Source organism: Mizuhopecten yessoensis, unplaced genomic scaffold, assembly GCF_002113885.1.
Source record: "Mizuhopecten yessoensis strain PY_sf001 unplaced genomic scaffold, ASM211388v2 scaffold7021, whole genome shotgun sequence".
NCBI classification, from domain to species: domain Eukaryota; kingdom Metazoa; phylum Mollusca; class Bivalvia; order Pectinida; family Pectinidae; genus Mizuhopecten; species Mizuhopecten yessoensis.
Genome location: NW_018406841.1, coordinates 258,365 through 281,031, shown reverse-complemented (window position 1 = coordinate 281,031; position 22,667 = coordinate 258,365). Strand labels below are relative to the sequence as shown.

The 22,667-nt window shown below is 34.7% G+C and overlaps 2 protein-coding genes across 4 annotated transcripts in view; one reads left to right on the top strand and one right to left on the bottom strand.

The window, feature by feature from the left end:
• Positions 1-6,766, bottom strand: part of LOC110452974 (EF-hand calcium-binding domain-containing protein 6-like) — a 40,673-nt gene extending 33,907 nt beyond the window's left edge. For 2 of the 3 annotated variants that reach the window (XM_021501754.1, XM_021501755.1), the window contains exons 1-3: positions 6,660-6,766; positions 3,654-3,780; positions 1,976-2,094 (exon numbers count right to left, since the gene is read on the bottom strand). In XM_021501754.1, the coding sequence (XP_021357429.1) occupies positions 1,976-2,094; positions 3,654-3,774 (240 nt within the window). In that variant the 5' untranslated portion in view covers positions 3,775-3,780; positions 6,660-6,766. The remainder of the gene's footprint in view (positions 1-1,975; positions 2,095-3,653; positions 3,781-6,659) is intronic. The other variant, XM_021501757.1, reaches the window with a different exon arrangement.
• Positions 6,767-6,873: 107 nt separating this feature from the next.
• On the top strand, positions 6,874-22,667 carry LOC110452987 (5'-nucleotidase domain-containing protein 1-like). Its single transcript, XM_021501775.1, has 12 exons — positions 6,874-6,977; positions 10,262-10,353; positions 11,404-11,475; positions 11,815-11,927; positions 12,570-12,658; positions 13,211-13,295; positions 16,083-16,257; positions 16,873-16,961; positions 18,306-18,424; positions 19,338-19,508; positions 20,357-20,531; positions 21,074-22,667. The coding sequence occupies exons 1-12, from the start codon at positions 6,885-6,887 to the stop codon at positions 21,190-21,192; spliced, it is 1,392 nt and encodes a 463-aa protein (XP_021357450.1). The 5' UTR covers positions 6,874-6,884; the 3' UTR covers positions 21,193-22,667.

Here is a 22,667-nt window from a genome sequence, read left to right as displayed (position 1 = left end):
ATATGAAAGGAATAAGTTTTTTTTTTTTTTACTTTGTCTTTGTATCTATTTATCATCAGAGAAGCCCGACACTATGAGGACGGTAAATACAAATTGATGAAATGATTGCAGTAGCCAGACTCTAGACCTACAGCTGATTATCTGAGTTGAGCATCAAACAGCTTAGCAGCCGCATACAGTATCAAAATTAAGAGCAACTAGCTAAAGATATTGTATCAATGCAACTTTTTGCTAGATTCGTATATAACAGTGTAAAAATAATTATATCACAATTGCACTGATTTATAATTATTTTTATGAATTTATAAGTATGACATAAGTAAAGACTAAATTTTGACTGTATCTTGGGATGGAATTTTTTCATTAAAAAAATACGATTTTTTTTATACACATTTTTTTCCCAAAATTATATACGAGTACATGTATTTATAAATTACTTGATTTGTTTTTATTCTTATGAATTAAACATATTTTCTATTTCCACCTGGAATTCCTCATTTATTTATCTTTTTTTTTTAAATTTTATTTTCATAGTATTCGATTGTTTAAAATGATATATCTCCAATTTCATAATATGAAAAAAAGAAAGGAACTTAGATTAATTTAATAAAATTAAAACCACCAGAAAAAAAAAAGCATTGATAATCAAACTAATTGCTCTAATTTATTAAGACATATCATGCACAATTTTATCAAAGCATCTACATGGAGGTACACAGAGAAATACTAGTATAAGGCCACATTTAAAAAGTATCTGTTTCCAATCTCCCAACTCCACTTTGATATAAAGGTTAAGTGGGTGGGAATTTTCTTTTCTTTTTTTTCTTTCCTTTTTTTCTTTTTTTTTGGGGTTGGGGTAGGAGGGATATTAATTCAAATATGTATTTGTCTTTCTTTTTTGATTATTTTTAATACATTTATTACTCATCAGTTACTTGATATGGATGACAATAATTACTACATCAATAACAAAATTACTATTAAAATCTTTAAACAACTGTTAAAGATTATGGAAAAAAGTAAAAGGCTAATGGAAAAGAATTTTCTTTTCTTTTTTCATTTTGTACATCAATAAAATAATAATAAACAAAATTAGGCTACTTTAAGTGGCTTCAGGTAGGGAAACAGGAAACAAAGAACGTTTTTATTATAGCCTAATATTATATTGAATATTGATATGGTATATAGGATACATTATCTATCTAGAAGTAATATCTGGTTATATATTTTATACATTAATACATAATTCAGCTCTGGTTTGGCCTCGTTTGCATAATATGAGATATATAATTTTAGTATAATTTTTTATGATAACTATATACATGTTATTTATAAGAATATCATTGGAGAAGAAAATTATCATCAATAGCCATGATTCAAACCACTTAAAATGACACAGATTTAATATAAAAAAAAGAATTTTCATAAAGAATTTTAATTTGAATCTTGGTCATTGAAATGTTAAAAGAATTAAGGTATAAATGAATTTTCTTTCTTTTATACTGGCCTTATGAAATTATCCTATACATATTTCTTGTTCAGGTAATACAATACTAAATCATTTTATTACAAATACTAAATATGCATCCAACCACATATCAATAATAATTAATCAATAAATTGAGCATTTGAAATGTTTCATAGAAGTGAATTTGTAAATAGCATGCATATACAAGATTTTAATGAAAACAAATAATTACATTTAGTTTTTTTATTCAATGAAATCTTGCATCAATATGAAACTGTGCCGAGTAATCATTCAATTTAAATCCAAAACTACTACCACAAAGCCAAAACCTTTAAGAAAATCATTTCTACCGATACCCACAAAACACTACTTAACTACACCTTCAGATGCAATCATGCATGAATTTTAAAAGAACTTGAAGGAAAGCTTTAAAAATATTTACGTACCCATGCAGAGTTGAAAGCGATTAATTAAAGAGTTGAGTGTATACAATAAAAAATGACATACCTGTATAATGTTCTGGTCGTTGGCTCTCACCTTCTCCCTTAACAGAGCCTCAACTTCAATACTTGACATGCTACCATTTGGAGAAATAACTCCCATGTCTGAGGCTACAGGAGACCCTGCTAAAAACAAAAACATGATTTTTATAAATAACTTTCAAACAAGAATATTCTACAGTTTAAAATCTTCTGGTAATTAGAATCAGGCCAAAGAGACGATTGTGCTTCTCATTTTGGCTCTCAAAAAAATTAAGTCAGTAGGTAGGAATGCAAACGTTCTTAAGTTTACATGACAGCTCACCTCTATTAAGAGACCATCTCTAACAATATGAAAACTCCATTCAAAATATTTTCAAGTTAACTAAACCTGTATAAAGAGACCACCTGTCATAAGGGACCACCTTATGGATCTTCTGAAAGTGATCTCTGTATACAGGTTTGATAGTGCTAATCTAAAATTAGCCAAAATGAGTTCAGGGTGTAGGTAGGACTTGAACTAGGGTAGGTAATGAAAGATTGAATAGGGATTTATGTGCAGTTATATTTTAATCTTTCTTTCTTATTTTCTTTTAGGTTTAAATTTTAATTAATTCTAGACAACTTCATAGTAGGAATGTGTAAGAACATGGATACTTCAGTAAGCATTCCTTTACATTCCTTAAAACACAAGCTTATACAGATAAGAAAAGAAAGGATAGATTGGATGGTTGTATGGTGCAGTGGACGGCACACTCGCCTTACACCAAAAACGGCCAGGGTTCAATTCCCAAATTGGAAAAGGTATGGGGTCACCTGCCCAAAGCAGTGGGTTTTCTTCAGGTACTCAGGTTTCCTCCCACATTAAGAACTCTATTAAGAGTGATTAAAATATGATGATATAACTTATTCGAAATTTTTGTAAAATAAATAAAGTTTGATTGAAGGTTAAAAAGCAAAACATGTAGAAAGAGTGATCTATTGTTATAAATGAAAAGAAAGAAAGAAGAAAAGAATAGAAGAAAGTAATCAGCAAATGCTGTCTTTAAAACTAATGAGGTAATACATTTTGTCATTAAAACAGTTTATCACATAATATACTGTGTTATCCAGTGAATATACCCATGTCATATTTTTTGCGTATTAACCCATGTAATATGACCTTTCAGCCCTGTGATTGGTTGTAAGTTTCAATTGTTTCAATTGTGATGTCACGCCTGGGACAAGTACATGACGTCACAGACTTATGCACTAGAGTCAAAAGGGCGGCTTTTTACATTTCAAGGTTGCTTCAAAATTGTCGTTTTACACGAATAAATGCCACAAATCTTGATTATGTTGATAAAAAGGATCTTACACTCGTTTTCAATCCATATGAAATTTATAAAACTTGTCACAAATTTTTCATTTTAGCTCGCCACAGGCTCGCTAAATTGATAAATTCCTAGACTCGTTTCACAAATCTCATATGAAATGGAAACTCATGTAAGATCCTATATATTTTTAGCCAAATCTAATATTTTTGGAAAATACAGCAGCACAAAGACCAACATTTATAGCTTATTCATAGCAATATATACATGTACATTGATATCATTATAACTTATTTCCAAGCTTATCAAATTTTGATATGAGACCAGAGTTTCCAGCCTTGCTATGACAATTCTACACAGCTATATAACTTAGGTTAGGGATAAAATACTCACCATGAGAAGATGAAGAGCCGACATGTTTGAGTCTGGACTGGTCACGCAGTCTTGTGCTTGGTCTGGCGGTGAACTGCACGCCTGTGCTCGCTGGCAGCAGGCTAGGCATTGTGGTCGCCATGTTGACCTATGTAGTAAAGGATTTTTTGTTAAAGAACATGTAAAAAAAAAAATTATTATAAAATCTGTGAAGTCTTGACTTCCTTCAAAATAATTTATCTGTATCACACACTGGGATGTCCTACTGTTGCACTGGCCTATTGTAAAAATAACATGATAATGGTGAACCCTTTCATTACGAGTATCTACTGTCCAATCCCTTCAATTTTAAGTCCATTGTACCTTGGTCAAAGAAATTTCCTTCATTCAGTTTGGATAATTATAATTCTGAGGGCATGACAGGGGCTTAGCTAGCCCTTGTTTGGGGTGGATTCATTTAGGAGCGGGTCCAGGGCAGGACTTTGACAGGAGGACAAGGGGGTACAAAAAGCAGTGCTTTTGTTTTGTTGTATTTTTCTGTTTGAAAATTTGTTGGATTCACCTGCGTACCAGCATATAGGCAGCTACATACCTACATGACACTGCTCACTAGGACATGGTGTAGATCCCCAACCACATGGTCTGTATATATACCCGGGTATGTCCGTAGGATACGAATTACTTAAAATATTACATGGGGCAAAGAAGTAATTCCAACAGTGTGGACAAGTTTAGGTTGTCAAATTTTCGGAGCGATCCCCTCCTTTTTCAAGACACAGTGAAACAGAACAGTTACATGTACATATACATCATATTACAAGAAGATAGAATTGATATACTTTAATTGAAATATTGCTATTATATAAAACCAATAGTCCCCTCGGCTAAAGACAGCCGGAGGCAGCAATTAAGCTGAGAGCATCGCGGACAAGGAACGCTGATGTAGAGGACCTATTCTATATACCCGGGTATGTATACATAAGACAAAAAATACTATTTTGGGTGGTCGTGTGGCACATTGGATAACACACTCGCTTTTCACCAAGGCAGCCGGGGTTCAATTCCCCGATCGGACGTGAAAAGGTATGGCTGCACCTACCCAGCCACGTGGTTTTCTCCGAATACTCCGGTTTCCTCTCACATCAAGACCCCCAGCGTGCTAACATTCGAGCCAACAAGAGTGATTAATATAAATTGTATTGACTTGTTTCTTAATTGTGTAAAATAAAGAAAGTTTATACATATATTATATTTCTATATATACAGACCATGTGGTTGGGGATCTACACCATGTCCTAGTGAGTAGTGTCATACAGGTATGTAGCTGCCGATACGCTGGTATGCAGGTGAATTCACCAAATTTTCAAACAGAAAAATACAACTGTAGATGTTGACCATCTGTGCCAAAATCCTGTTCCTCTAAGTGACATTTTATGTCATATACAAATGTATTTCGATACAATGCACAAAGGGAGTAACAAAAGGAATATTACACTGTTACTCTGTGTTTCTTGTTTGCATTTTTTGTTGATGATGTAACAAAATTAATTAAACCAAAAATTAATTAATTGAAATATTTGAAATTAATTGTGATCTCATTTAAGATGGAACTATTTTGTTTATGCTGATTAGAAATTGTATGTATAAAGCCAATGGTATATTGTTGTCTGAAAATTAAACAATATGTAAAAACAATACTCAAGAAATAAATATATATAGATAATTAAATTTATATAAATGAAATGTTATGCTTGTCCATGTAGGGAGATATCATTAATTTAATATGCTACACTGTGATGACACAAATTTAATAAATTTGATGCGGACATTTTGTTACGTATCATCACAACCCAAAGAATTTCCCAATGGGGACTTCAGACTAGTTCCACAGGTCGATTTCCACAAGGACTAGAACAGCGGGTGGTTATTGTGAATCACCTAACCTAACTGATCCTTTGGACAAATATTTGATAGATTAATTATAAGATAAGAATATTCTTTTTGGTAAACTGCACAGATAGACTCAATTGTCAAAATTTTCCTAAAACTTTACTGCATCTTCATGGCAGTGATTAATTTAAGTCTCCTACAGTCAGTTACTTTTTATGTTTTATGTTAGAAATCTTAAAGAAATCTTGAACTACTTGAGTTAAGTTGACAAAGGACTAGAACTTAGAAGTTCACATACCAAGCAAACATAGTTAGTTTCTAACCCTCACCTGACTGATCTAAAATTCCTTCTAGCATGCCGCTAGAATAAAGGGCAACCATGATCATAACATACAATTAAAATCTGTCATATGTAAAGGATGGTTGCCAAGTTGTCAAACTGTCAGTGTAACATGGGAATACATTGTATTCTGTAAGCACCCTTTTGGTGTTGACTTAGCTAGAAGTAATTACAGGTTTAATTTTCACCGTTCATAGTCATAATCTGATGCCATTGAAATTTTAACTGAATACAATAAAGGGCCAAATCCTTAAAGCAAACAAGATTGTTGACATAAAGTGGGTTATTCAAGTATTCAAAAGCAACATTTGGCACACTTCATTGGACAGTCTTTGTCGGTGTGCAATATTTATGTAGTCATATACGTATTACACACATGTATGTACGTCTAATGATCAGTTTGCACATTACATGTTGATAATTTGATCACTTTAACCATTTTTTTTTTAACTTAATTTATTTTCCAATCAGTTCTGAGTCTCATTATGCATTGAATTTATTGATTATCCTAGATATATTTAAAGGTATATATCTTCCAAGTGAAACAGAATATATATTCATTAACCTGGATTTAAAAAAACTCTCATAGCGACAAGAAGAATCAGGCAAAATGTTTCACTGCCAAATTGAAGATGCAATGCAATACATATTGAAATGTTTCATTTTAATAAATTTTGAGATGATCAAATAAAAGCACCTCACTAGTTTCTAATAAACGTAGTAAATTATCAAAGACTTTCAATTTATGCACAGTTATTTTGGGCAGCACGTATCCCTGGATAGAACACTTTAATTACCTTTGTTGTTATCCCGGACTCTTATCGTGTTAGTCCTATTGGTGTCATAAACATATCCATACACCGTTTTTCTCCCACCACCTGTCGTTGTCACCACCGCGGCTTCCGTTGTCAGGAAGTTCTCTGGCGCCGCCTGTCGGTGAGAAATGGAACGATATTCTTTCGGAATCTCGCATTCGGTTTCTTATTAATAACTTCAGAAATTTTACCGGCATAACGTAAACAATGGCTGAAACTTTCTGTTTGTCCGATTTTGATGCTTATGGGTTTGATATGGATCATACGCTTGCTAAATACAAGCTTGTCAACTTAATGCAGGTACATCAAATGCAATGTTCCATATATTTGTTCGTCTTTGCCAGTGCTAAATTTACCCTCAGAGATGAGACCAGCACTTCACTAGGAAGAAGTCTGTTGAACGATGACGTCTGCACGTGGCCAAACAAGGCAAAGGCCTATGGAAGGCTTTTACAACCGACTATATAACAAATAAAAACGGAGGTAGCATTATATAAAACATAACAAGCATGCAAATCTATGACACTGTTAAACACACATTGATAAACATATAAATAGTGTGGTTCCAAAATGAAAATTTCAAGAGAATAACTTTTGGCACATACATTCGGGTTAAATTTTTTGGCAAACAGTCAAAACAAGTTGCCCCATCCTTGATGATCATGATTAATTATAAATTCCTAGATAACTTAAAACATTTTGGAAAGCCACACTTATCACACAATGCCTTCATCAAATTACATAATGACAGCACATATAAATAAATGCAAGCATATATATAAATAGCACAAATTGCATAGAAAATTTACAAACCAGATTTTAATTGAAATTGCAAGAAATAAAACGATGAATTATAAGCAGCACATATAAAGGCGTTTTAAAGTTAATGCGAATAAAGCAAAAAGATGAGGCATCGCAACAATCTCTATCGAGATTTCCAATAATGGAAGAATACTTTGAATGAATTTACACAAAATAAAAGCGAAGCAATACAAATAGCACATAAAGATTATATACACATACACTTACAAATTTGCAAGCATAATGACAAACTAAAAGCGTTTTTGAGACGCATGTCATCTGATGAACATGTGTACAAATGATAAGTATAAGTCTTCGTGATCGGCTGAAAGTTCCCACTTTTAAGCCACAAATGCAGTTGTATTGAAGTGTGCTTTTCGTATGAACAGGTTGGGGAAAAACCACAACTTGCGTATAATCAGGGACGTATAATGGAGTTCTATATACGGTCCCTGGTATAATACGCAAACTCGCCTATTATACGCCAGTTGGAGTATGGATTTGTTACTAAAAATAACCCAAATCGCTTTAACAGTAACTTTTGCAAGATGTTATTGAAAATCGCATTAATTTACGACAAGGTAAAGTAAATTATATTTTGCTAAAAGATGTTTACTGAAAGAAACTTGATGTAACTTTACTGGAAGTATTGCATCTATTTTTGGTACTTTCCCACATGCAAATAAAGTTTATTTTTGCATTTGTATTATGATTCATGACTGAATAAATGCGATTTGGGCAAACAATTTGAATAAGTTATGATTCAAGTGATTTTTGCTATTTTTAGTAACAAATCCATATCCCTATTGGAGTATAATAGGCGAGTTTGCATATTATACGCAAGTTAGTGGTTTTCCTCAACCTGATGAAGTACAGGGGTGGGGGTAGGATGATGAAGAACCACCACCGATACCCCTCCAAGGCTGCAACTCCCAACAAAAAAAATTCCCGTCATTCGTAACATATGGTGGTTGAAAGTTTAAACTACACAAACAATCTCACACACACACAAACGTACGTATAACACCCTTATTTTTTCAAATCCAGGTTAATGAATATATATTCTGTTTCACTTGGAAGATTGTATACCTTTAAATATATCTAGGGTAATCAATAAATTCAATGCATAATGAGACTCAGAACTGTGATTGGAAAATAAATTAAATTTAAAAAAAGAATGGTTAAAGTGATCAAATTATCAACATGTAATGTGCAAACTGATCATTAGACATACATACATGTACATGTGGGTAATACGTTGCATCTGGGGTACCTCAAGGAACCGTCCTTGGACCCATTTTATTCCTATGCCATATCAACGAGCTACCTGATTTTGTTGGAACCCCGACCCGCCTGTTCGCAGATGACTGCCTACTGTATCGCACCATAGCGCCTTTCCAAGACCATCTTATTCTCCAACAAGGCCTGGAGAATCTAGCACACTGGGCTGAAACGTGGGGTATGAAGTTCAACACCAAGAAGTGCTACATCCTAAGCATGCGTGGAAAGGGCAGCCATTTCTATACACTGGAGAATGCTATATCCTTCAGAGAGTACCCCAGAACCAATACCTGGGTGTGACAATATCTGAAGACCTTAAATGGGGTCCCCTTATCAGTAACGTGGCGAAGAAAGCAAATTCCTCACTTGGCTTTCTCAGACGGAACATTCAAAGCTGCCCAACAGCTAGTAAATGCACCACCTACATCTCCATGGTACGCCCCATTATGGAATGTGGGACCCACACCAGAAGGGAGATGTCAGCAAACTTGAACCCATCCAACACCGTGCTGCAAGATTTGTGTCGGGGGAACTATACCGCAACAGAATCGGGACGTGTGACACAAATACTCAAAGATCTCAACTTACCACCCCTTGAGAAGAGGCGGCAGCACATCAGGCTTACCTATCTATCTGTACAAAGTCGTTGAGGGGTCAGTGCCAGCACTACCCCCATCTCAGTACTTGAAACCGAGGAGACAAGGCCATAACATCAGAGCTACAAACTATAAAGACTTCAGTACAATCAACATCGTCGACAGGTCTGTGTGTAACAACAGGAGAGGATTCCAACCACCACCATATAAAACAGACCAATACAGAGAATCCTTCTTTATACGTACTGTAATAGACTGGAACCATCTACCAGACACCATAATCAAATGAAGTAGTGTTGAGGACTTTAATACAGCCCTCGAATCGCGTGACTAAGAACTATCAGCACTCTCTCTCTTGCTCGCTGTAACACACCAGTTTTGGTAGTCCGAATTATTCTGACGTTTTATCGACTTTTTTCATATCGGTCTGTCGTCGATTAACCGATTAACCGCCGATTACTCGACGACAGACCGATATGAAAAGTCAATAAAATGTCAGAATAATTCGGACTACAGTTTTGGTTACTTTACAGATACAGAACACAAATTAATCATGCATACATACACTGTATACATACCTGTATACATACCTGTATACATACCTGTATACATACACTGTATACATACCTGTATACATACACTGTATACATACCTGTATACATACACTGTATACATACCTGTATACATACACTGTATACATACACTGTATACATACCTGTATACATACACTGTATACATACCTGTATACATACCTGTATACATACCTGTATACATACACTGTATACATACCTGTATACATACACTGTATACATACCTGTATACATACACTGTATACATACCTGTATTATACAAACTGCTCCAATTGTCAGAAGTACATGTCTTTTACAGTCTTATCTTTCTTTTCAGCTGAGCTATGAGGCAATATGTGACTGTTTGATTCAGAAGTCTGGTTACAGTCCAAAACTAAAAGATGATATTCACCTACACAAGGATTTCATGTACGTACAACCATGCTTCAAGTTGTAGAACTAATTCCATTCATATTTAAGTTCTACAGGTACACACTGAACTTGCTGGTGTATTTGGTTTTGTGGGTTTGTGTTTTACGTCCTATTAGCAGCTATGGTCATTTAAGGATGTGCCAGGTTTTGGTGGTGGAGGAAAGCCGGAGTTCCCTGAGAAAAACTACAAACCTGGCTACAGCCCTTCGTATAAGGTCTTGAACCCGCTACCACTTAACCACTTGGCCACCGTGCAGCTCCTACTTGCTGGTGTAATTTGTAAATTTAAATGTAAAAAAAAAAATGTCATTTTTTCAGGGCCCCCCGTTTTTTCAGTGTTTGTTTTTTTACATTTACTTGCTGGTGTACTTTGTAAATTTAAAGATAAAAAAAAAAAATCGTCATTTATTCAGTGCTTTTGTTTACATTTCCTTGCTGGTGTAATTTGTAAATGTCAACAAAAGTACTGAAAAAGTGATGAAAAAAACAATTCTGCTTAATGCATGAATTTTCGGACAGAATTTTCCCTGAAAAATGTATTGTCCATATAGTACCCAGTGCGGTTTTGGCCATAATTTATGGGTACCTGTAACTTATTTACATGCACTGGTAACCTACGTGTACGTTGTGAAACGGACCAAAATATTATGTATTGTACCCTGAGCTTTAGACCCCAGGTATGTTTTAGATTCCACAAGATGAGCTTTGACTCTTTGTTAAAAAAGGAAATGTCTTTATTTGACAAACATTCTGGTCCCTTCAGATTTCAGGGAAAGGGTTATTTGACTTCTGATATTGCTTATCATATAAATGTCAGGGTCAACTGAAAGTCCTCTGGTATACTGGTATATCCCAGCAATAAAAAGAAAACAATCTCCTCTTTATTGTGTCATGGGATAGAAGACATAGCTAGTTGGTGATAGAATTCATGATTTAAGATTTTGGAAAGTGACACACCCTTTTTGTTTCACATACTGTACATGTATTGTACCTGATATTTGTGTTACCTCTGTCAACAATTATATACATGTAAACATTCTTTTTCAGATGTAAGGGCTTGTTTTTTGATGCTGCGCGAGGAAATATACTAAAACTGTCACATGATGGAAAGATCCTAAGGTATTGTGTTTCAATAAGTGTTGTGACCTGTTGCTGCATAATGAATCTGCTGAAACTAACAATGTAATAATTAACATAAGTAGTTGATCCCAATCTTTAACATCCACTTTAGATTTTCATTTCCAAAGTTAATCATTTTACATAATTTTACATATATTTCAACCAGAAACTTGGGTGATGGCCAAAAGCTTAAAAAAAACAGACAAAAAAAGATAAATAATAAAAACAAAATTCTTAACTTAAATTTTCAAAGTATATTACAGAAAACATATTTTGTATTGCCTTTCTTCAGTACCAGTTTTAACCTACTAATAGACTAAATCCTTGTGTGATATGTAGAGCGAGTCATGGGACACGGATGATGTCGGAAGATGAAATGATATCTGTGTATGGTACAGATCTCCATTGGGAACACTTTCATGAAGCCCAGCGGGACGTGAAATGTACAGGAGGTTTGTATTATTGGCTGGGTATCTAATGTTATCTCGGTTCTCAGGTCTGAGACCTATATTTTGGTTTGGTTGTTCATGTTTTACATCTTATTTAAAATAACCGCGATGGTCATTTAATGACGTGCTAGGTTTTGGTGGTGGAGGAAAACAGGAGTGCCCAGAGAAAACCACCGACCTACGGCCAGTACCTGGCAACTGCCCCACGTAGGCCTCGAACCCGTGACCCAGTGGTGGAGGGTTAGTGACCACAGGTGTTCAGTCACTCGGTAACCGTGGCCCATTTGGGGTCTACATGCATCAATTTTAAATGTGCGAGATTAATCTATTTTACAAAAATACAAAAAAAAATGTGACCACAATACAAATATTGAAAACATTCTGGTTTCTGGTTCCCTTTCAAAATTGCAGTCACCTCAGAAAAAGTGAAATCTTAGTCATGAAGATGCTTCATTCTGTCATATTCTGCTCTAGAGACGTGTAAACATCTAGATGAGGGAGATCACAATATCCTGCATTGCAGACAATTGATGTAGATAATGAATTGCTAACTTTTGCTGCTCGGTACATCTAGAGGAAAATTTTCACATTTTTTGTTTCTATGAATAAAGCTGTTTTTTTTTGTTTTTTGTTTTCTTTTAACAGCTGGATTTAAATTTCGGTTCTTTGAGAATTACTTTGACATACCTGGAGCAGTCATATGTGCACATATCGTGGATACACTGGATGAGGAGGTTGGTGTTTTTCCGTCCTGTTTGTAATGTTTGTATGTAAAGTTAGAGCTGAAATGCTTATTAATTCAACACTTGATAGATAAATAATTATATTTATAAATATATAGATAAATAGAAAAAATGAAATAAACGAAATATGAATTATTGGCTTGTTCTCGGGTTTATCACTTTTATTTTATTTTCAAGGTGAAGGTCACCCTTACTTTCTTTGTCAGATATTACTTTAGCGACTTTATTTCTGAAACTTCATACGAACTTCAAACAACTGTCAAATATGAAAATAAGCCAGATAAATTTGTGTTTGAGGACGCCAATATCAAGGTCACTGTCAATATTTAAAGCAAATCTTTTAAGTAACTCTCGCGACTTCATTTCTAAATATATTTTGCACTTTATGGAATGTTTAAGCATGAAAATAACTCCAATAGCACGGTTTCACGGAACACCAAGGTTAAGTCAACTGTCAAGGTCACCACTACTATTTATAGAAAATCTTTTTCATCACTTTAGCAACTTCCTTTACTGGATTCACCTTTTATTAATCATTTTCAGGAAGGTAAACCTCTTGAGCAATACACATTTTGGGAAGATGTCCTGGTTGCCATGCACACCAATTTTATCCCATCTGCCTTTACAGGTAAGACTTACAGGGACATCACGTGAAGAACCATATCTTTTTTAATGAATGTATGTATTGTATGCACTTCCACTTATGTTACCTCGCTATCCCCATACTCTTAGTCCGTTCCAAATGTACAGTTTGACCACTTGAATTGTTCGGGAAAGCCCTGCTAAAAATAGCTCCGAAAACGTCACCTGACTAGGCAAGTAAACACAAGTGGTCTGAGCGAGATGAAACGGTTTCCAAAGAGGCCCCCAGAGAGGGGCCGTCAGGCAACTGCAACTGCTTACCGCACTATGAGACCAAGTAATATGATTTCTAAGTCCATATTCAAACTTATTGAACAGTAACTATTCATCATCATAAGTTAATTGCACACTTTCCAATATTCAGAATTTAAATTTATTTAACTTTAAACAAATTTGCTGCCAATAAAATTGAACAAGGCATGGGGCACAAGTTTTTACAATTTATCACAGCCTTCTCCCGTCATACATTTACAATTAAATGTCAACAATAATAAAAGGCATAAACATAAAGTAGATGTATATAAATATATATTGAATTTAGTACCGGAATGTGACCGGTACAGATGGTATGGGGCTTAACACCTTCCCTCAACCATGGGACAAACCTTTCTGTAAAAATGAATATTCACGAGACGAATATCCCTTTTCAAATGTTTTCATAAAGTGCATATATGCAAAGACAAACTACACGCGTATAAAAAAGAGAAACGTTTGAGATTTTTTTTATTACATTGTACAACTCAATGTCTTTGGCCATTTTTTTTTCTAGACCATGCATATACATTTATGTATACTCTCTTTCCCACTTTCACTGTCTCCATACGCTAACACTTAGTAAGTCATATTATCCAATCCCATCACACACACTAAACTGTATGGCAATACCACTACGTGTATATGTAGAATATGTGTCAAATATGGAACGTGTTGAGATACTTGATAATTATATTTTTTCAATACTTTACATAGATTAAAGCATTCTTGTAAATGGACCCTTTTATGTTGAGACAACTTTTCTTTAATCATTTCATTTTTGTCCGAAACAGAAGCCGTAGTTATCGGCAGCATGCGTCATTTTTACAACGTAAACAAACGTTTTTTCCCCTGTTTTCAATACGTATTCCAATTCTATCTGAAGCCGAAAATTAATTCTTTATAGAGAAGTTTTTCATACTGGTCCGTCATTTGGACATTTTTAATCTAGCTGCGATAACGGAGCTTTATGTCGAAGAGCGATTTTTATATATTGCGTCGTCGCGCCAGAGGAGGCCGGGTATTCATATTAGTACTAATTTAAATCTTGCATGTAAAAACAAAAAAAATCATTTAATTCAGCAATATAATTAAATCATACCATTTTACTGAACCCGGTAATATTAAAAATTATGTAAATCTAATAGCGCACGTATCTCATTTGACCCGAGTACTGACAGAGGAGAGAACAGAATACGCCATTACAACAATTATCCCTTTGAGGGCCTCATGGCAAAATCAAACTAACCAGTCACTTATCCCGTCCTTTTGCATAAACCACTGTATAATTATAGAAACACAAATTACACAGGGTAAACTCTCTCCGATACATGCCCTTTAAGATATTAAACTAAGTTCATCTGCGTTCAAACTCGGACAAAGATACTAGTGAGGTTAATAGTTTTAGATATTTATTCATAACATAAACAGTGCTAGTATTTCTGTTGATTCCATTTCAGCTTAACCGGCTATCTGGAAGAATACATGTACAGTACTAACTGCTAGGGCAGTTATTTTATCCTTTGAATACTTCCCACCTGCAATAAGGATTCCGTAACGTACTCCTTGCGCTATCTTTTGACCATTTGCCAACTTTTCGCTTCATAGCTGACACGGTACAACACTTTTATTTCGCTTACTTCACATGGCCGGTCATTTTGTTTACAAAGAAATGGTGTGCTATGCGCATGCGCTAGTAAAGGGAAATCCCTGAACAAAACGTTGGTCAGACAGGTAGAAATACCGATGATTATCTTAGATTTAATCATTTTTATGAATCTACTTCAGCCAAATACGATCGTTATTTTCCATAAGGAGTCTCACTTGATATGTTTATGTAGTATTTGAAAAAAAGACACAAAAAAAGTTACTTCATTGTGATGCCCCTTTAAGTGAATGTCTAACAATGTTGTAACTTCTTTATTAGACAATATTAGATATTTTATGTGACATAATTTAAGTAAAATGATGTAAAATTAAGTATTTAAATTAGAATATATAAAATACAAGTGTATTTAAAATCGAATAAAAATAAATTAAATTAAAATAATTTAAAGTAATTAAATTTAAAATTAATAAAATATATAAAATATAAGTTCATTTGTATTTAAATTGAAATTCGGTCAAATTAAGTGAAGTAATGTGACAAATTTAAGTAAAACGTATAGGTAATGTTTAAATATCATCCTACAGTATGTAGAAATTTCATGTTTTGCACATCAAACGAAAAAATGGGTCATGGAAATCACACCTGCAGGAGTAGAGTGGAATTTTTGTGTTTGATGGCACTTTGCTGAATATACAAGCAGATTTTGTTGCACTACAACGGGCCAATTTCCATCTAAAACTCTTACCTTATTTCCCCTCTTCCTTTGAACACATTGACTAAGCTAATTATATCACCATATGTCTCAAACCTGATCCAACAATTTCGGGTTATGACAATTTGTTTTCAGTCCATCTGAAGCCATATAACATGAACAACCATTCTGAGATTAAAAAAAAAAAAATTACCTTTCAGGAAATGCTGGATGGTTTTTCCCTAAATTGAAGGCAAACGCGAAAAACTATTTGCAGGAGTGTAGCCAAGGTGTCAAACAATGGCTCAAAGATCTCCGACAGAAAAATAAAATTGTTTTTTTAATGACTTCTTCGGGATATGACTTTGCAAGTCTGGTGATGAATGTGATACTTGGGTGAGTCAGTGTCTTTTAGAAGCTTTTACTATAATTGGGTGAGTCAGTGTCTTTTAGAAGCTTTTACTATAATTGTCAAAGTACGGAATCAAGGACATGCTCCGGCGAGTGGTGGAGGATGTAAAATTTTGGTAAAAAATTATCCTATATTTTAACATTGAACTGTGTTGATGTGACACAGCTTTGCAGGCAAACATCATAATGAGCACACACTTCTTATTTGTTTACCTGATGGCTGTGTCATTCATATCGACTGTAAATGCCCTATCAGCACAGTTCAATGCTTTTATTTACCATTTTGTAATATTTTGATATCGTAGAAATTAAAAGATTCTTTTTATCAATTTGAGGATAGAGTTCAAATTAGTGTATGATGTGTATGCATGTTGAGTAAATAGAACTACAAACATCTTCCATGGAGGGTCAGTGGTATCCGACGTAACAATGATGACATCATAATAATGATGACGTCAACATGTGGGCCATGGCATTTACAGTCTAATGAATGCCACCCAAATTCATATTGAACTATTCCAACCTTTCAATTGGAAGAGTTCAAATGCGCCTTCAAGGGTGAATGAGTTAACCTTAATTGTTTTCTTCCTATTTTTTCAGTGCAGATTGGCAGTCCTTTTTCGACATCTGTCTTTTCAATGCAAGAAAACCTGCGTTTTTTATGAACAAAACCTCATTTTTGAAAATAGGTAAGAAATTTATGTTCTTTAAAAGATGAATACACGTTTAACTTGCCATTAATTGAAAATACAATGTCCTTCATATTCAATGAAAGTCAAATCTGGTGTTAAAGTTATTGACATTAAAAATAACAAGTGCCAATAAAATTTGATGTTCAAAGCACAGTCGTTTACATTAGATCAAGGTCATTACAGGAGGTCAAGGTCACCCGTACCACCAGTCAAGTATGAATCGTTTACATTTAATGACATTTATTTTCCGCAGTATTTCTTGAAGAGTCATGTCTCGAATTCAGACGTCTATTTATTTTGTTCCCCTATCGTGGTCACCCCCAGTTTTCAAGCTAAGGGTTGTTACTTTCACCTTCAGCTTTGGGTTTGTATTCACAAGAATGTCAAAAATAAGATATTTTGTTCAAAGGATCATTCAGGGTTTCTTAAAATAGATTGTGCAATTCCATTAGATTTGTATGAAACTAACCATAGCCTACATGTAGTATGATACATACTTACCAACTGTTTGACATTTCCATGCGGGGAGATTCGGTATCCTCAAAATTAAAATTTAGATAAAATATGTGTACCGTAAAAACCTATGTAATTTGGGCAGGTACTTTTTGAGGCTGAAAATCCTCAAAAAAGCTTCTACTCGAATATTTTGCGCACCAATTTTTTTTGGAAAAAAAACGGTGCTCAATAATACTTTTCACACAAACTCAGGTAACAACACAGTATGTATCAATTGTATCTTTTATTGATGTTTGACATAAATAAATGTGTTGATCGTCGTTTGTCTTTGAGTTCCGTGTACCAAGTGAGATTATCTCGTGTCCAAGATGGCGGTCTGCCAGAATCGTCGATCTTTTCATGAAACAAAAATTGAAATTGCTTACACCTATATATGTTGCGCACCCCCCACTTTGGGCATTAAATTTCTCAAAAAAAAGTGCGCAAATTACATGGGTTTTTACGGTATATACAATGTAACCCCCCCGCCCCCTAAAGGGAAAATAATGCACTAAAATGACATATTCTGAGTTGTTCTTTCAGATGAAATCATTACATCTAAAAATATAGGAATTGTTTTTTTTAGCAAACTCACTTGTTGAAAATACTAAATTTAAGGTTCCAAAATCGGTAGTCTCCCTCCTAAATAGGGAGAGTTGGCAAGTATGGACTTATATACATATGAGAAAATGGTATTTCTATTGTCAAAAATATTAAAATTGAATAAGGTGCTCTCCCGGCCTACTTACCTATGTGTTTTGTAACCAAACAGGAAACATGACCAACTTTTGTTTCACCTTAAATGCTTCTGATGACTCTGTTTATTTGTTATGTTCACATGTACAGAAGGTGGTGTTGAAGATATGCCAGTTAAGACCCTCCGAAAGAATGGCTGTTATTCACAGGGCAACCTTGAGGATCTCACAGCATTTTTATCCTCGCAGACAGACACACAACAGCCAAAGGTAGACATTCCTACTGATATTGGTAGCAGTTAGGATTTTACCGTGAAACCTAAGTTACTGATATTTGTAGCAGTTAGGATGTTACCGCGGAAACCTAAGTTACTGATATTGGTAGCAGTGAGGATGTTACCGTGAAACCTAAGTTACTGATATTTGTAGCAGTTAGGATGTTACCGCGGAAACCTAAGTTACTGATATTGGTAGCAGTTAGGATGTTACCGTGAAACCTAAGTTACTGATATTTGTAGCAGTTAGGATGTTACCGCGAAAACCTAAGCTACTGATATTGGTAGCAGTTAGGATGTTACCGTGAAACCTATGTTAACGATATTTGTAGCAGTTAGGATGTTACAGTGAAAAAACTTAGCTACTGATATTGGTAGCAGTTAGGATGTTACCGTGAAACCTAAGTTACTGACACCTGATTTACCTGATGACACATTGTTCTTTCTGACCAAACAGTCACTCTCCTTGAGTGTCAGGTTTCGTTGCTTATAACATATCTTATTGTATCTCCGATACAGAACAGCCAAAGATAAGACTTCTAATAGTAATCAAGATTGTTAATACAAAGTGTTGAATATTAATTTTGGTAATGATAAGCTACAGTTGTTGTTATTTCATTGTTGGATTTTCAAGGTGATGGATTAACTCATTAACCCCTGAAGTTTCATAATGAACTATTACAACCTTTGAATTGGAAGAGTTCAAATGTCTTCAGGGGTGAATGAGTTAACAAGTTACTCAGTCAGCAGATTTTTCAAGTAGCTGTTCATTAAAATTTGACAGGTTTGACAACCCTAAAATGTATATTTCTCAGAGAAATTGTAGTTGTGATATCTAAGTTATACTTGCTGTGGAACAGCAAAGGTAGACAACTCTAATGACATTTCATCTTTCTTTCCCGTACCAGGTTGTATACTTCGGTGACAGTCTGTGTTCAGACAGCTACCCAGCCCGAACGTACGCAGGTTGGAGTGTGGTTCTCGTTTTGGAGGAGATGGAGGCGGAGGGCTATCACCTTACTCGACACGATCTGGACTGTGATGACGAACAGCCTGCCAGTAAAGTTAGGCAGAGACAGGTACTAATTTCATTTCACCTGTTGGAAGTGAGAGGAGGGGGGGTTCTGTTGATACATTCACCAACTAATTGTCCTCCTTGTCTTTACCTAATTCCAGTCTGGGGAGAGTTACGAAAAATACAAAAGGAAGGGGTCGATTTATCAATACACTCTCAATTAACTGTTTCTTGTGATACTCTTATATTTCTGGTTTCTATAATTTTCCTAAATTCTGATTATTTTCAGTCTCAGGAAGGTTGCGAACATACAAAAAGCTACATCAAACTATTTCTTCCGATACCGCTATATTTCTGATTTCTTCCATTTTCTTAGATAATGTGTTTTTTTTGGGGGGGGCGGGTGTTCAAGATAATTACAGGAAAACTCACTGATCATACACAGGAAAATAATTGTTGAGTAATTTGCATGTGTTGGAAAGAGAGTCGAGAATACGTAACAGCTGCCTACATGTTTTAGCAGTAATCTTATATAAGTACTTTTTGTGTTTAAAATATTGTGCTAAATTATGCTGATTGAAGTTTCTGCATATTGAATCTATTGCATGTATTAGGAAATTTGTCATTTCATCAATGTGCTGTCGGTCTATAAAAATTGAATACTGTGCTAAAATGTGAGTGTACTAAAACAGAATGTTTACCATAGTTTAACCATGTTGAAGGCAAGAAAATGTTGAAAAATATAAAAATGAAATCCATCATCTTAAAGCGAGACCTTTTTCTTCTAATGGTGAATTGCAAAAGTGGAATCCTGCGAACTAATTCCAGTTACAAATTTTATGGAATTTTATAGCCAAAAAAGTGTTCAAAAGTTAAAAAGCCATGATACAGCTTGAAATTTTATTCATTCAGGTAAACATAGAAATCGATCCAGAAGAGGAGTCGTTCCTACTGTCAAAAATGTGGGGGTCATTTTTCTACCACGAGAAGGAGGATACCAAGCATGACGGCTGTATGAACACGTTCTGGGGGCGTTTAGTAAGCCAGTATAACGCCATAGCCATACCCATCATCGAATATATTGCAGGTAAATTTATAAAGGTGAAGTGATGATGAATCACTTGGGGCCCGTTCTTTGATGTGGAAAAACGTGTTTGTCTTTTTTTAGATGTTATATTTCACGAATAAAGCCCGGTGGACCTGTAAATGTTTATGCAGACCTTGAATGTCTTTTTGCCAAGGCTTGCCAGAATACAACATCAGGTCGCTAGGTTTCCTATTTCATTGACAAACAACTCTAGTCCAACTGTTTGAGATGAAATACTCTACAAAAGATGAAGTACTGCCTAATTATATGACCTTAAATATTCTCCCTGAAATGTTTTCATAATGTTTTTGGTTTTTTTCATTATTCCCTGGCCAGCAAAAGGGTACCAGGATTGAGCTGTCGATATGATTTCTCAATCTATGTTTAAACAACCTGTATTCACAAAACATATCTAACATGACCAGGGACCACCAACTTATGAAATTCTACTAGAGTAGTATATACTGGCAGAGATGGAACAGATGAGATGACTTTGGATTTGTCGCAGTTCATAACAACATGAATTTCTTATCTGTTTTTAGGTATGCCTATAAGCCATGTATACACACGGTTCGGAAGGGAGGTGGGGAGTACATCTGGGTTCCATCCAGCCAAACCCAAGCCACTGATGCCAAGCAAAACACTAGAGATATCCAGCTAGGTCTCGGTATATTGTATTTTAGGAGTTTTCCATACATTACCCCAAAACCTGCCTAGCGCCTTCAGGGAACAAATGGCTTCATCTGCATTTACCTTTAGAATAATGCTATAAAGAAAAACCATGTATTAAAGTGAAAACAATCAAAACTAAATGTTATTTCATATGAAGGTAAGACGATAAAATATTTCCATCCATTTCTTACACTTTTATTTATAATATCAATACCTTGTATATAAAAAATGTTCACTGCTTCAGAACGTTTTTTGTTTTTGTCAATATGAGGCCTGTTATAGTACACAGTTTGGGTAATTGTATATTGATTTCAGTATCAAGGAACCAACATTTTAAATATGATGTCTTAGCCGTATTTATTTTTAAAGAATCATGCTATTGTAAAAGTTTAGTAAATTTGTAAACTTTAAAGAGTTATATTTGACAACTGTCATCATGATCGATATATATATACCCGAAGTTTATATACTGTTCGGAACTCTATAAAAACAGCGGAAATGTTCTGAGCCAAAAATAAACCTTGTTTTTTAAACACCGAACCTGTTTTCTATTATCACGCAAATGTTCAATTTTCTCAAAAACTGTGTTGTACATATTTTGTTTTGAGATTTAATGTAAGAAAAGTAAAATGACTGCAGGCAGCTGTTTCGGTTTTTGAGATTTCTTGCTTAGTTATAAGATCACCTGTATTTGACAGAACTTGAGTGTGTTTGTTTTTTTGTAAAAGTTATATGCAGAGCTGTATCTGTCAGACAGTTTTAAGCAGTTTTAATTTATTTGGTGACTTGCATTTTTGTTATTTAATACTTTTGGTGCTAGTTGCAAGATAAACACATATTAAGCAATACTGGGAAAGTTTCACCCTGCCATATATTCGCCATTTGGGCATGTTATACTGAAAGACAGAGGTTGCAAGCCTAGGTGAGCCATCCAAGTCTTTCTGTCCAGAGCCCAAAATAAACTTTTTTTTTTTTTTTTAAATCTATATTCACTGAGTGTTACTGTATAGGGGGATATTTTTCGTTGCAGTTTAATTTTTCGCGTTTTTCGTCCTCCCCAATGAGGGTGAATTTATCGTTACAGAGGACATTAGTAAACAACTTTGTATACGTAGTAATTAAACGTGAATGGACAATTTGATACTGGGCAAATATGGATTTTACTGGCGAAGGGCGGAAGTTTGACTGGGCGAAAAAAAAATCTGGTATACAGTAATTCTGCCCTTCACATATATTTACTATCATGATAAATGTGCCCTCATTGTTGAGGGTAAAACGGCGAAAGTGAAACTGGAGCGAATATTTCCCGTATACAGAACATTTACTTCCTGTTTTTATCTGACGTCACAGCCAACACAATGTTTTGTGTAAACGAACATGTAACAAAGCGCATGATTAATTAAATATAAATCACTGCCTCCGGTAGGGATCGAACCCGGGACCTCTGGCTTACTAGTCTTACGC

Coding starts and splice junctions, on each gene's coding strand:
- LOC110452987 (XM_021501775.1), top strand. CDS start 6,885: ATGGCTGAAACTTTCTGTTTGTCCGATTTTGATGCTTATGGGTTTGAT. Junction 6,978..10,261: donor AGCTTGTCAACTTAATGCAG/GTACATCAAATG, acceptor CTTTCTTTTCAG/CTGAGCTATGAGGCAATATG. Junction 12,659..13,210: donor TGGATACACTGGATGAGGAG/GTTGGTGTTTTT, acceptor AATCATTTTCAG/GAAGGTAAACCTCTTGAGCA.